The sequence below is a fragment of the Metarhizium robertsii genome, assembly GCF_000187425.2.
Source record: "Metarhizium robertsii ARSEF 23 chromosome Unknown MAA_Scf_1, whole genome shotgun sequence".
In the NCBI taxonomy this organism is placed as follows: domain Eukaryota; kingdom Fungi; phylum Ascomycota; class Sordariomycetes; order Hypocreales; family Clavicipitaceae; genus Metarhizium; species Metarhizium robertsii.
In genome coordinates, this window is record NW_011942149.1 from 753676 (window position 1) to 768561 (window position 14886).

General features: G+C 54.6%; 5 protein-coding genes across 5 annotated transcripts; 3 read left to right on the forward strand and 2 right to left on the reverse strand.

Annotated features, from left to right (window-relative positions):
• Positions 1-548: 548 nt before the first annotated feature.
• MAA_07640 (uncharacterized protein) lies at positions 549-1714 on the reverse strand (the record flags this gene model as incomplete). Its single annotated transcript, XM_007825638.1, has 2 exons — positions 549-1248; positions 1338-1714. The coding sequence occupies 2 exons, from the start codon at positions 1712-1714 to the stop codon at positions 549-551; spliced, it is 1077 nt and encodes a 358-aa protein (XP_007823829.1).
• A 652-nt stretch (positions 1715-2366) lies between these two features.
• On the forward strand, positions 2367-3388 carry MAA_07639 (PQ loop repeat protein; the record flags this gene model as incomplete). The annotated part of the gene is made up of 4 exons (XM_007825637.1): positions 2367-2411; positions 2467-2496; positions 2551-2754; positions 2816-3388. 4 exons carry the CDS (start codon positions 2367-2369, stop codon positions 3386-3388), a joined length of 852 nt encoding a protein of 283 aa, XP_007823828.1.
• Positions 3389-7136: 3748 nt separating this feature from the next.
• Positions 7137-9846, forward strand: MAA_07638 (WD repeat protein; the record flags this gene model as incomplete). Its single annotated transcript, XM_007825636.2, has 6 exons — positions 7137-7189; positions 7422-7438; positions 7548-7708; positions 7981-9252; positions 9315-9752; positions 9820-9846. The coding sequence occupies 6 exons, from the start codon at positions 7137-7139 to the stop codon at positions 9844-9846; spliced, it is 1968 nt and encodes a 655-aa protein (XP_007823827.2).
• Positions 9847-10948: 1102 nt separating this feature from the next.
• Positions 10949-11515, forward strand: MAA_07637 (uncharacterized protein; the record flags this gene model as incomplete). Its single annotated transcript, XM_007825635.1, has 1 exon — positions 10949-11515. One exon carries the CDS (start codon positions 10949-10951, stop codon positions 11513-11515), a length of 567 nt encoding a protein of 188 aa, XP_007823826.1.
• A 231-nt stretch (positions 11516-11746) lies between these two features.
• MAA_07636 (ADAM 8 precursor) lies at positions 11747-14293 on the reverse strand (the record flags this gene model as incomplete). Its single annotated transcript, XM_007825634.2, has 2 exons — positions 11747-14127; positions 14227-14293. The coding sequence occupies 2 exons, from the start codon at positions 14291-14293 to the stop codon at positions 11747-11749; spliced, it is 2448 nt and encodes an 815-aa protein (XP_007823825.2).
• Between the last annotated feature and the right edge of the window lie 593 nt (positions 14294-14886).

Genomic DNA, 14886 nt, shown 5'->3' on the forward strand with positions numbered 1-14886 from the left:
CTGCATGCGTTGTGACGGGGTGTTTTGATGGCAAAAAGGCCGCTTCATTCGAGGACTTTTTTTTTTGCTTTCGAGGCTCATGCCAAGGGGCAGGCGAGCTCGAGCCGCTGTGCAGCGTCTTGTTTTAACATCGTAGACCGTTAGACTGTTACGCAGACCCGGGGTAGTTTAATAATATCCATCGACATGCTGCTATGCGGGCCAACGAGAAGCACCTCGATCCCACGATTGGATGCGGGCACGACTGGAAATTGCCCAAATTGGCAAGATGAGAGGCCATGGCCAGCTGTACTCTCAACCAAACAGTCACCATACGTCAGATGAAATGCGCCAATATCGCTTTATTGCTATGCATAAAGAGCCTCAAGACAGACGAATCCCTTAGAACAACAACACAATGAAAAAGCAAAGACATCCCAAGCATCCCAACTCCGTCCTGCTAAGACGGTGGCATCTCCGTCCAACACTATAAAATTAACCATCCACTCTTACAACACCACACATATCCTACACCGCGACAGACATTCTGTGCCTAGTGAGGCCCCCGCCTAGTTTTTGCTGGCTGTTGCATCGTCTTGCTCTGGCTCGAATTTTGTTTCCCCCAGCACTGCACCAGGCTGAGATGCCATGGCTGTATGAGCATTAGGCTGTGGTTGTGTCTGAATCGGTGGGCCCGAAGGCTGCGTGGGAGCAGGAGCCCGTGTAGCGGCCGCGTTGAGTCTCTGGTCAAGAGCCTTGAGCGCAATGGCTCTTCTGCGCTCGGCCTCGGCGCGTGCCGTGCCCGGGGTGCCTCTCTGCAGGGCGCGATCGCCTCGCGCGGACATGTCTGCGTGTGAAAAGGGCGTGCAGACGCGCATGGCGACGAGGATATCGAAAATCTGGTCCGACACGGCGGCGACAAAGGGTTTGACAGGCCCCGGGAAGAACTCGGCAAACGCAAATGTTTCACTGGCGTCGCCGCGCAGAGACGCCGGCTGCGACGATTCCAGGTCGGGAAACACCTTTTTGTAGAACCGGAGGTATGTCCAGCTTGCGAGGAAGCCAAAGGTGGCCTGCCACAGGGCTGCCCTCGAGAGCAGAGGCGTAAGGGATAGCACTGTCACGACGCCGATGTAGAGGAGCGGGAAACGGGGCACTTTGAGCGATACGATGCCGCGGAAGAGGGTGACGGTGTGCGCGGGGATGAGCTGGCTGAATGCGACGAGGAAGGCGATTTGGATAGAAATGCCGCCAGAAATGGTTGTCAGACTGCATGCACATAGATGTTAGTTTCAGCAACCCTCTGCAAAGGAAAACTCAGAGGAATTGCGCCCCGGGGGGGGGGGGACTGCACATACGTCCAGCTCTCATTGCGAGTAAGAGTAAAAAAGAACACCATGATCAAGAAAGTCAAAACGTTAGGCACAAGAGTCACCAAGGCCAAGAACTTGGCCAAATCCGCCGAGGACCAAGCTCGTTCCAAGTACCGTCCTCCATGGTACAATGTCAGCGCGGAGATGGCCAAGGTAAAGACGTTACTTTCCACCAGCGCCGACGACAGAAACGTCCAGGGGAACACGAGCGACAGCTGCGGCACGAGCGTCAGGTAGGGAATGACGATGTGGGAGTTTTCAGTCCATTGTCGGTATCGGATTGCTGCGCTGAGGAAGGACTGCGACAGCAGAACTATTAGGACGGTGCGGGTGACGGGCGGGATGTTTAATCTCGGCGGCATGGTGGGCGTGAAGGAGGAGGGAGTTTAGAGGCGGGATGGGAGGAGGTCCCTTGTCCTTTTTATATATTCATGAGAAGGAGGTACTGCGTTTGAGAGGTGTGGTCGTCGCGGGAGGGTGCTCTGAGCTAGGTGCTGGCTGGGAGCAAAGTTGGGGATTGTTGCCTGGCTGAGCTGGTTGGGAACCAGATTTCTTGAGCTCTCGTGGTGTTGGACGCAATGCCGCAAGAGGCTTGCGGAGGATAACACGTGCCTTATTGTGTTGGGAGTGATGTGGCTGGTGGCGCGTTCTGGCCTCAGGCTGAAACGAAATCGTGGCTGCTTGAGTCGACCACGTCGAGAAACAAGGTCGATATTCGTGATACATGTTTGCAATACTACCCGATGAGATTATTTGCTTAAATTTCTGTGTTTTTTTCCTTCTCCCCCCCCCTTCTACTCTTTGAATGCACCAAGCCCGTATTTCAGTGGGTGTGGCTGGGTCTTGGAAAGGCTCGGAAATCTGGGATCCGCTCACGAGTCACGACATCATGTTGCGTTGCTATCAAATTCGGCCGGATCATGCCGCCATCACCGTCACAGTATTTAATGAGGAACTCTCAATGTAAATATAATGTCACCATATTCCATTGATCGCCTGTCCGTTACCTAAGAGATGGACGTTCCTGTTGCGGCCAACGTGCTTGGCACACTTGGAGCTGTAAGTATTCCTCGTGAATATGGTCAAGTTGTGGCGCAGGAGTCACCATTAACAGCGCCTTATGCAGGTTTGTTGGTCTATTCAGGTGCGTTCCATGGTCGTATCCGTCCCATCCGGTTAAGGCTGAGACCAGCCGTAGCTTATACCACAAATCGTGGTCAACTACCGACGACACAATGCGACTGGTCTTCAGTCATCGATGATGATGTTGTGGGCCTGGGCGGGAGTCCCTCTTGGAGTATACAATATTGTTGAGGAGTTCAACATTGCACTGCGTATACAGCCTCAAATTCTCACGTTTCTTAGCTTGGTAACATGGATTCAATGCTACTACTACCAGAGGGTACATGTCTCGAAACGCACACACTGCCAATAATGAGACGAAAAAGGCTAACTCTGGCTAGGGATGGACTGTTTCACGATCAATGCTTACCCTGGCGCCGATTGTGGTCATCATGGGCGGCTGTCAAGCTGCCCTAATAGTTGGCCTTGGAGTTCTCAGATACCGAGGTGTTGACTGGCCAATGACGGTCATGAGTGTGCTATCCGCCAGTCTCCTTGGTGCAGGTGTGCTGAGCCATTACTGGGACATCTGGGTTCACCGCACTGTCCGAGGGATATCGTTTATGTTTGTCGGAATCGACGCCGCCGGAGATTTGTTCTCCTTGATATCCGTCTTCTTCCAGCCCAAGCTGGACGTTTTGGGCATGGTGATATATGGAACAGAACTTGCATTGTGGCTCGGGGTCTTTGCGTGTGGAGGCTACTATAATTTTCTTCCATGGGCACGAAAGAAGTGGCTTTCCCAGCATGGCTCACCAGGAGAATCTGAAAATGCCGAACCTGAAGATGTGAATACAGCGAGTGGGAGCATTTATCTGCAGGACCTGCCGTCGTCGACCTCTGTTTTCAGAACAGTATCAGCAGCTTCTGAAGGCTTGCGTTCAAGAACGATGGCACTAGGGGGGATACAGTGAGCCTATGAAATCGAAAAGTGTATACACTGCCCCGTGAATCGTTCGCATTTGTGTTCTAAGATGGTGTAACTGCCCAGAATATTGCAGTCTTGTTTGAAGCTGGGCTTATGTTATCATTTGCAAGAAGAATGAGGGTGATGGTGAATGGATTTGCCTCAAACAAGCCTCTGGCATATTTGAACTTCCCTTGTGGACTGCATCTTGCACTATGCCTGGTTGCGTCGACGTGCACGCCGCGACATGTAGAGCATGATGCTGCGTGCTTAAAATAGATAGATACGGTGGAGTGGGGAGCGGGAACGTCCGTTTCTGCTGCGGTTCAAGATGAGGCCTGGATGCGGATGTGTTCAATTTCCAGCCAGCCTCGAGTCTCCCATCGAGAAGCTTGTCTTCGTGGACAAGGGTCGACGAGGTGCAGTGGTTCGCATCATCAGACCCCGTCTTTCGTTGAACGCACCTCCGCGGAGTAATGTGATATTGATTATCAAGAGATGGCCAGTTTAAAAAGTTGACGTCGTTCAGCCCCATCTGTTCGGAAGGGTGGCCCTCTTTAGGAAAGAGAATTTTATGTACAGTTCTTCTTACTCACGCGCCGATGTTTCCGCACGAATCTGTCATGCCCTTGCAACCCCTGTTAGGCGTTACGCAACTCGCATCCAATCTTGAGTGAACGGTCTGCAGGAATGATCTGTATGCAAGGTTTCATGGAGAGCCATGTGGAGCGAAGACTGATCATGGTTGGTGTGCATTCCTAAAGAAGCTGCGCCTGAAGAGCCGCTACTGACACTGAATAATATGTACTATTAGAACGTTGTTACATTGCTGCGAAGCCGTTTCTCGAATTGCCCCTGACTGTCGGAAGGACATTGTGGACTGCGACGGCGGGCGCACACCGTCATCTGGGCCATACAATTTGGTTTGTAGAAGGTTACGGTTAAGACTCCGTACTCCATGCAAGGCAGGCACGATGGAGCAAGTTCTCGGTCCCGCCATTGGCCAAAGCTGCATTGATTGCCCTTTGCCCTTTTGGCAACACCCACATTCATGTACCAGGCGATCTGCGCAGTCTCAGATTCCAGAGGAACATGGGCCCGCCCTCCAACAAAAGTTTTGAGCACGAGCACCACCAGCACGAGCATGCGAGCGAGGGTGAGAGGTGGTGCAGCCAACGCCCTAATCCTCATCGTCGCGCCCGAAGCGCATCGTAGACGCGTCTCAAATGAACCGCCTTGATATCAGAGCTCGTATAAATATAGAAATTGCCAAGGTTGACCAGCGATTAGACCTTACCGAGGCGGAAGAACGGCTGCATGACGACGACTGTGCAAGGATGCCGCCAGCCCCCGTTCCCCGAGGTTAGCCATTATGTCTCAATGATGGGATGAATGCCGGGTGGCAATCTAGGTCTCCCGTGGTCAGGTCGCAAGATTATTTGCGGCTAGGCAGGCCTCTGCGTCCCAGGTCCTTTGCCGCCATCCACCACTGTGGCCGTGGCTCATGACCAACAACGTGGGAGAATCGCTTCAGTCCTAGGGCAATAACTTTAGACGACGCCACCTGTCACGAAAGAGCAGCAAACTGACGAGGCGGGCGTTGCAAGCTTGGTCAAAAGCAACGGCTGCTTACCTAGGTAGTAGTTATCAATGATGGACGCCCCTTAAAATCAACGTCCAAACGCTCGCGCAGCCCGGGTGTGCATGACTGGACTCTGGTTCCCCTGTGGCCATGATGTTGACGCAAATTGATCAGCCTTTCATCGGCCAATGCTGGGCGGCTGGTTCGCTAGTAATACCGTAGGCTGCATGTTGGGCCGACCCAGCATCTGGTTCTGATTGCTGCATCTGGCGCCACTCACAACGGGAGACCAAGAGACCCTGGAACGGGGGTTTCCACTTCACATCAATCGAGGGCCCGTCACCCTTCAGCCCCAGGCCCTATGCAGGCAGGCTTGTTTCTGATTACTCCGTAATACTGAAGCGGGCAAGGCCACGAGTGACGATGGCTGACGGCAGCGCATCCGCACAAGATCCGCGTTTGGTGGTTGCGTTTGCAACGAGCCACCCTGTCATGCACACATTTGTCCCACAGGAACAGGTCAGTGTACATACGTACAACCACGAGCAATGAGGAAGCCGACACCGATGCCAACGGTCCAACATGCTGGGAAAAATCAGAAGCCTCACGTTTCGCTCCCACGGTTGACGATGGTCTTGGGCCCTCAATTGTAGGCGCGGCGTATCCCACCCATCATTTTGAAGACCAGGTCGAATGGGACCCACCCGCCCTGTGTGCCCTTGTCACACGGAATCCCCGTCTAGAAAGAAGGGGAATGCAGGGACGGTTTTAGGCGAAGGGCCTTTTCACATCTGCTGTAGAAACAATCTTTGTCCCCAAGGTGAGAAGATGTTGAGGCGTACTACTCCGTACGCAGACGGGACTGTGACGATGCCTGATACGAAACGAAGCGGCCAGGGAAAAGGCGAATGCTCCTTGATCCTGGGCAGGGCGGTGTCTTGATCGAAAATGTCTTCATCTTCATTGTCAACGGCTAGCGGCCAGAGCGGTGTTGCTTCCGCGTGACAAGATTGAATGGGCGAAGGGGGCAGCAGGGCCCAATGCTGAGTCTGGTGCAAGCTGCAGGCAAAGAGGACAAGAGGTCAGAGGACAGATGCGCAAAGTCGACGACGATACGAATATCAAGCCAGAGAGCAAAACCCACATTTAAGCTTCTGAATCTGTGAGACCTTGAGAACACGCCCCCCACCCCCCCATGGCAATGCTCTATCCATTAACCCATGTTTACCCACATGCACGAACACACACACGCACACACACCCTTGCGCATCCAGGCGGGAGTGACAAGACAGACAGGCTCCAGGTCGGACATTGGCTCAGTGGTTCTGTAAGCCTAGTGGGCGCCAAGTTTGTCAGTGTGTGCCAGTCTCGCCTTGCCTTGCCTTGCCTTGCCTTGCCGGCTGGGCTGGTAAGCCAGTAGGGGGCCCGCAAGCAACAGTTGAGCGCCGGTCAAGAGGCCAGGGACTCGAGGGGCATTGAAGAAGGCAGTAGCTGCTTTGTACTAGTAGTTGACGCAGATGTGATGCAGACAAAGCAACACACTTTCGCTTGGCTGGCGGGTGCGGGCTCGGCAAACATGTCTGGTTGCCAGCTTGAGGTTGCAGGTGGGCGGACATCTGGAGGGACGTCGAGGTACGTACCCAATACTCCATAGTCCATACTCCGATGTTACTACTATTGGTCCGTTGCTCTACGTTGCTGTCTGGTGTCTGCGACCAGTTGGGGTTGAAGGTGCTGAAAGTGGAAGCCTGCCCAGGACAGGCAACATTGAAAGTACCCGGGTACATGAACAAAGCCAGGCAAACGGACCAGACACCACAATTGAGGACCCGAGCAAGGTACCTCGGTACCTTGCTATTTGGTGCTCTCTCCATTACCGCTGCCGGTACCTCGCCCCAGAGCCACTCAACCTGGCCCGGCGCCAGCACCAGAGATGTGGATTTCATCTCGCTCTCAAATCTTCACTCACTCACTCCCTCACTTTGACTCTCACTTTTGCTTCATCTGCCCCGTCAACGACTTCCCGTGTGTCGCCCTTGCCCCGGCGGCTGCTCGACGACATTCTTCACATCGACAACGACTGAGCCTGCACTCGACGACTGTATTCTGCCTCTAGGAGGACTATCCGGCCACCCGTCACTTTGCCGCCAGTTGCGGCGCGCGCTTGGCAACCATGGTGGTCAAGGAATTTCTCGACTCGGATAGGGTCAACTTTCTGATCTGGAGGTTCGTCCCGGATATCCCCAACCGCGCCTCGACTTTCTCGGACTCTCTCGACTCGTCTTGCTGCAGCATTGAGAACCGTCTCGTTGACGTGCTTCGCTCTCATTGTTTTTTTTTTTTTGCCGCTGCTTTGTTCTCATGCCAGCTCTGACGTTGAGAGACTCCGTCCCCCCGGCGCCTTCCCCAGTGGTTTGCCGGTTCCTTTTTTTTTTGCTAACTTTAATATGTTGTGCAGGTATCTGCTGGAAGGGAGTACGTGGCACCAACTCTTTTTGCACCTTTGCAATACAACGACATGCGCAGACTCTGGGCATTTTTCTACCGGAAAAACTTGTCTAACTGAATTTGTTGATGATTGCAGATTACCGCGAAACCGCCGCCAAGTTTCAAAAGGAGTGGCACGTAAACGAGCCACACCGAGATTTCCCCTTCGCGCCTCATGTCAAGAGCCAGGCACTGGTGTCGGTCGTCAACCGAGGATTGATCTACTATGCTCTTGAACGTGAATTCGCACTCAGCAAGGTGAGTCCCTTTGCTCTACTTTTCTTTTCCCTTTCTCTCCCGTCTGTCCGTGGTCTGCTTCGTCGGGACTGCTACGACGTCTCACCCGAATGCATGGCTTCTACTTTTGTCTCTTGTCTGGGCCGCCTTGGGTGTGGACGTGCAGGCACCTCATGTCCCTCGGCGAGCCTTGTCTGCTTTGGGCTGCCTCGCACAGTCGAAGCAAGCAGGCAAGCAGGCAAACGCAGGACCCGACCTTGTTTATTTTGGCTGACGAGACATTCTCACCGCAGCGGTCTCGCGATGCCGCCAGTGCAGGGGCCGACGCAGAGGCAGAGGCAGAGCCGGTGCAGGTCGGCGTCTTTGGACCATTGAACTCGCAGCAGCCGGCCAAGGTGGAAGAGGGCGAGGGCGCTGCAGTCGGCGGCGACGTAGATTCATCACGGAAGCGCATCCAACAACAGCTCCAGCTACCGAATGGCTCGCCGGCAAAGAAACCGCGTCTGAGCAATGGCTACACTGACGCATCCGCATCCGCAGCCGTGGCCACGGCTGCCACCACTTCCACAACCACCACCAACACCACCTCAACCTCCGCCACCACACCCATGGACCTTGATCCCAGTCATCACCATCACCCTCACCCTCAACCCAACTCTCATGACGGCCAACACGACGCCAGCAACAACCACGCCTATCCGTCGCCGTTGGAAGGGGAGCAGCTGCCTCCGCCCATCATCCACACTGACGGCCCCGAGCAGGGCACGCAGGTCGACAAGGTAGAGGAACTATCGCCGGACACCACTTTTATCCACCTCATGGACGACGAACGCTCTTTGCTCAAGGCCTCGGAAGCCACAGCTACGCCATCGCCCTCTCCAGTAGGCGCCGAGAATGCGCCTGTGTTGCTCCAGTGCGAGTGGAACCCTTGCGACCCATCAATGTTGGCGGCTGCTGGAACCGATGCGCTAGCCCGCGTTTGGACCATCTGTCGCTCCACGGACGCAACGACCGAGTCGGCCAAGGATGGCAGAGATCACGTGGCTCCCCTGGCCAACACTCTCATCGATCCATCCACGCCGCGCACAACCACCGTCACGGCATTGTCATGGACGTCCGACGGCACTGCCATTGCGGTCGCGACCGATTTAGAGACGTCGGCTGCAGTGAGTGTATGGTCAGCCGACGGTGTTCTCATGCAAACCATGGACGTGGCTGAGCCGCCCATTATAAAGCTCAGCTGGAACCCAAGCAGCTCTGCCCTGCTCGCCGTTTCGCCAGAAAAAGGAGGCGCCCTCATTACGGTTTACTCATTTGGTGGCAAGGTTTTGAACTATCATTTACCAGGACACGACATAGAAACAACAGCGCTGGACGCAGCCTGGATCGATGACGACGAGTTTTTGTTGAGTGGCGGCGATTTACTATTATGCCTTCGTTTCACCAATTCAGCAATTAGTCAGTCACGGAAATTCGAAACCAAGGAGGACGATAGCTTTACCCAGGTGCTTTTTGACAGACACTCAAAATTGGCTGCCACTTCCAGTGACAAGGGTATTCTTGACGTGAGTGATGCTTTCCCTCGGAAACGCTGGTTATGCGGATGCTGACAATGACATGATGATAGCTGTGGGATGAGTCAGGGCAACGGCGATCTATTTCAGCTCATCAAGGAGCCATCACCACGATGGCATGGCAGCCTTTGCCGCCTAACCAAGCCGTCCCCGACGACGAGCGGCTGATTGCTACTGGCGGTGATGATTGTGCCATTTTAATATGGAATGCCCGGAAACCCGAGAGCAAAGCGAAATGTTTCCTGACGATGGACTTGCCAATCGTACGACTTGCCTTTACCCCTGACGGCGCCTTTATTGCCGGCGCCTCGTCGCGGCAAGTATTAATATGGAAGGTGGATAATCACACGATGCCGAGAGCAAGCTGGAACCGACCACCACATCCAGGATGGCTCAGCCCCAAGGGTAGCTCGGACACTGAAGAGGAAGATGAACACTGCCTGTGCTGGGATGTCAGCGGACAAAAGCTGGCGTATGGTTCGAACAGTAGAGTAAGTATTTCCCGCAAGGTATCATTGACTCTATGCCCACGAGCATCATGCTTACATTGCTGTGTAGCTTGCCGTAATAAACTTTAGGAGGTAGCCTACGCTTCGTTTCAATCGGGACCAACTGCATGCGACGACACATTGAGCAGGCTCTGAGGGCGGAGGGCCCTGATATCCAAGCAATAATGCGGCAGGGTGTACGAAGTATATATCGATCACGACACGAGCAATGGCACGCCAAAAGGGATTGACGGCGTCTCGACACAAAGACAACTGGAACCCAGAAGCGTCCCAAAACGAGCATACGGGGAGCTGGCCTTTAATGTTTTACTTGAAGTCTTGGCATTATTTTTTTTCTGTTACATCTTTTTTTATTGGGCTGGCGCGCCGGCACTTTTTGCGAACTACACATGCCAACACAAGTGGCGGAACGAAGTTCCTTTTGTATATGATTTGCTGGCTTTCCAACGGGACACAAGGCTGAAGGACGAAGACGAAGACGAACAACTTTGGGTGGAGGGGGGAAGCATCGAGTATATCTGATGATGAAAACGATGGAATAGAGGACGGCGTATGCGTGTGTCGGCTTCTTTGTTTTGGAACATTGACAAGACCCGGGGCGTAGGCGGATCTGGCAGCATTCACTCGATGGGAGGATGGCGTGCATTTACCTTCACGTTTTGACACGTGCAGTATGTGGTGGTTCTTTTCTTTTTTTCTCTTGTTTGCTAGCCACGGCGCAGGAAGCGACCGAGGAGTGTATTATACCATGGGTGATTGGCGAGAATTGGATATCACATTACGTTCGTAGGTGCGGCTTTGATGTGTGCCTGTTGTGTCGAACAGAGATTGCAATGCACAAAGAATTGAGTGACGGGCCGGCGGTGGCGGGGCATCCGTACATGTATCAGATTGGTCCGCCACTTTGTATCCTCAGACCAACAACATGCCCAACTACACTTGACCGACTTGGACTCGAGGGTCCTCATTGCATCCTCAACCTCGCTTTCAATACGAACCCGATTCTCATCCCCCCTTACTCATAGACGCTGAATATTTCCACATAGCCGACCCGCACCTAACAACGGCTGTATAATCAGCGCCCCGGACTTGTCACCGCCACCACCACCGCTTGGGTTCACCCTCCCCAGGTTTTTCTTCCCCATCATCATCATCCAATCCCATTGATACCCTGAACCATGTCGACAACCACTCCCTCGCGAAGCACGTACCACAACCCGACGGGATCTGCGTCGCGCACAGCAGCAGCAGCAGCAGCAGGAGCAGAATGCACCCCCGAGATGCGCGACCGCCAAGCGCGCGGCAAGGACCCCTACAAGGACAGCGATAGCGACTACGACGACGGGCCGGAGAGACGGGTGCGCCTGGGCAGAGGGTGCGTTCGCGTTTTCCGACGAGCGAGGCAAAGGGAAAGGAAAGCAGGGGAAATCGCTGACGCGCGCAGGGTCAAGACGGAGCCGTTCGAGGACAAGGAGCGGCGGGGCTTTGCGCTGAGCGTGCTGGACAGCCCCGAGTCGCTGATGATGTATGCCCTGAGTGCGGGTGATGTAGGCCCCCCCTCTTTTCAGGTGAGCACATCACGAGAGTGCTTGGCTGACGGTGCTCAGAGCGTGCCCGGGCAGAGGTTGCGGTTTACGGCGATGCTGTGCGGGTTTGAGGAGCGGCGGAAGGGTAAGGAGGTGGTGGCGGGAAGGGAGAGGGAGAGGGAGCGCGACAAGGAGAGGGAACGGGAGAGGAGGAGATGACCGCTGGGCTGTGCGGAAGTGTGGACTGGTAGGTGATTCAAGTGCTGGCCGCGTCTACGTGTCTGGATGCTTTTGTGGTGAGTGTAAGAAAAGAAACCATTTATTTATATACGTGTGTAGTATAGGTGTGTGTGTGTGTGTGTGTGTGCCGTCCTATGCCTATCCAAAACGCCAAGTAATGCATGAAATATATAGATATATACCATCTCCAACTCTCCAACTCTGACCTCGCTACATGTACCGCAGGCTCCGCTGGTTCCCCCACCTCCCGTCTGCATTTGCCGCCGGCGGAGGAGGATATGGCGGCGGATCGTAAAACCCACTCTGCTGCTGTTGATGCTGTTGCTCGGGGGGAAACAGAGCGCCAGACGACTCGGTCTGTCGTGGTCCGTTCCACGGCCTCGGACCGCCCCATTGCTGCTGTCCGCTGAACGATGAAGGCGGCCAGCTGCTGCTGTTCATGCCGGGCACCGCCTGCTTCCTCACCCTCCTCTTGTGCATGCGGCGTCGGATGCTGCCCGTGATGCAGCTAATGATGGCAATGATGATCAGGAGTCCGACGACCGACACGATGGGGATGAAAATTGCCTTGTGGTTATCGATCCATTGTCCGATTTCCTTGAGCGTCGAACTGCCCTCGCACTTGCCGCTGGAGCAGTGGCCGCCGGCGCCGCAGCTGGTCCCGTCCACGAAGAACTGGTTGTACGTGACGCACTGGTTGGAGGGGAGGTCGGGCGACGTACAGGCGAGCATGCACTCCGTCTCGGGACAAGCCTTGGTGTTGTTTCGGCCCGTCAAGCTGTTGGCCATGTGCTGGCACTGCAGGTCGCGCGAAGTACACTGCCCCGACGCGCATTCGAGCCCATTGCCACACGAGTCGCCGTTATTCTTGTGCTTGTCGACCGGGCAGGCGGCCTTGTCGCCGGGGCAGGTTTCCAGAACGTCGCATTCGCCGGTGCTGGGGCGGCAGACTGTGCCGCTCGATGCAAACTGGCATTGATCCGTGCAGCAGTCTTCGTTGGAGGCATCACAGACGGAGCCGCTGGTGAACTTGCACGTTTTGGGATCGCAGCACTTGTTTCCATTGCAGCCTGCCTCGCCGCCGCAGTCGCAGTCCTCGCCGGCCTCCACGATGCCGTTCCCACATTGGCTGCCAATGTCCACGTCGGTTTGGACATTCTTGTTGTCCGTTAGGCAGTTGCCCTTGATCTGGTTGGATTTGAGGCCTGAGCAAATGTTGCCGATGCTGCAGGGTGAGAAGGACGTTATACCGCTGCCAGTAGAAGGATTCATGATGTATTTGCCACCAGCATCGCACTGTCCTCTGCTCAGCGGACAGCAATCTGGTGTGGGGCCCTTGACTGGACACGTCTGCGGTGTACAGTCGTGAACAGCTCCAAAGGTATGTCCAGTTTCATGGGCAAAAATCTGCCACTCCGTATCGGACTTGACAACGACATTGGTGGCCGCAACCGTCTCGTTCTGAGCGCTGGTTCCCTGATCGCTGGCGCCGGCCCGGCAAAGCATGCCTCGCCAGGCCAGGCCAACGGCTGTGTCCGTGGCACAGGTTGTGAAGAGGGTCCAGTAGGCATTCTCATCTTTGGATTCGCCGCGCCACTTGGAAAACGTGTTTAAGCGATCGTTGATACCTACACCGTCACTGCATTTAACGTTCCACTGCGTGTTGGCGGGCGTAGTGCCGGTGCATCCTCGGTCGAAGATGGTCAGGTTCTTGATAGCCAGTGAGATCTTAAAGGTGCTCTCGTAAACCTCAGAGGCTGAGTTTACGACCCCAATGATCCGTCTCTTGATAACCTTTGTGTCGTTGAATGCCGAAAAGTAGTTGCAGTCAGTAGCAATACCCACCAGAGCCACCTTCTTTGTAGTTGGACAGCCAGCAGAACTTCCGATGGAATTGAGCAAGTTCATGCCCGTACCGCCACCGCCACTATCAATTTGCCGACCAAAGAGAGATGGGAGGCTCGTAGATTGAAGGGAATTGCCGGTTTCGTCCACATCTTGCCAAAACCTGGGGTTGAACTCGAGGGTGTCAGCGTTGCATTTGGATGAATCGGCAAGATCGCGCTTCAGTTCGCCATGTCCGTCATAGTAGTCCATGACATCGGAGTCGCGCCACACAACCATTACGTCGTCGTCGGCGGAGTCAACAGCAGGATCCCTCTCGTCCTTCATTGATTGGTAGTCAGACCGCGGGACAATGTGGTGATTGTCGCCGTCAATGCGAAAGGCGCCCTGGAAGATGGGCTTTTCTCCATCCTCGTGAACCGTCACTCGTGCCCAGCCAGCCTTGGACCATCCTTGAATGCCGGGGCGCTCGATGAAAGCGTCTCCGCGGTACACCTTGTCCTCCGAACGGGGTACTTTTACTATTTCCCGGACTGATCCGTCTTCGTTTAGATGTGTGATAGAGAAGTCCTCGTGGAGGACATCGTGATTGGGTTCGAGGGCCAGGCGAATATTCTGTTGGCCATGTTGTAATGAAAAGGTGAGATCGAATTTAGAAAATGCATGTACGCGGTGTGAAGGCGCCTGGATGACGGGTTCCTGGACTAATGAAATGCGGCTGACGGGATTTCGCTTTACAGAGTGTGCTGCATGTTGAATGACAGGTTAGTAATGTGGCTCGCTGCGGACAAGAGCCACGGCCATCAAACAAGCCCTCGGCACAGAAGCAAAAGACGGTCACTTACCCAGCGATGAATGAGCCAGCAAGGCTACGCTTACGACAGCAGTCACGAGAGATTTCAGCGAAACCATGGTAGGCTACGCCAGAAGACGGCGGAACGGGAGGAAAGGTCGCTCGGAGTAGGAGCGGATGGCGCAGAATTTACCGCATGCAACTCATCGACGATAATGTACGGGTCTCTGAGGCTCTGGCAACGAGGGAATGCAAGTCCGAGAAGACGTCTATCAGCAATGCAGACGCCGCGGCGGGATTCCAAGGGATTGAGTGACACTGCTGTGGTTTGACCCTAATCGGATGGTTGTGTGTTGCTGTATACACAGATGGACTCGGCTACAACGAATGTGAGGCTAGTCGGCTCGGCGTGACAACGAGGGGTCTCTGGCTGATGGCAAAAAAAAAAAAGAGACGACGAGTTGGGCGACAAAGGGACAAAAGACTCGAATGAGATTGTTGGATGGCTGAGAGTGTGTGATCTGAGAAGGCAGGGAGATTTAGATGGAGTGAGTGGACTGGCTGCGTGGTTCGGCGGCCGGTTGGGGCGGATAGGACCACTGATTTGGCATCAATCGACCGGGAGCGGACCAGACTAGACCCATGTGTGTGCCCGTGGCATGGCCGAGGGTGGCAGTGGCAGTGGCAGTCGGATTAGAGTGATTGGCCGTGA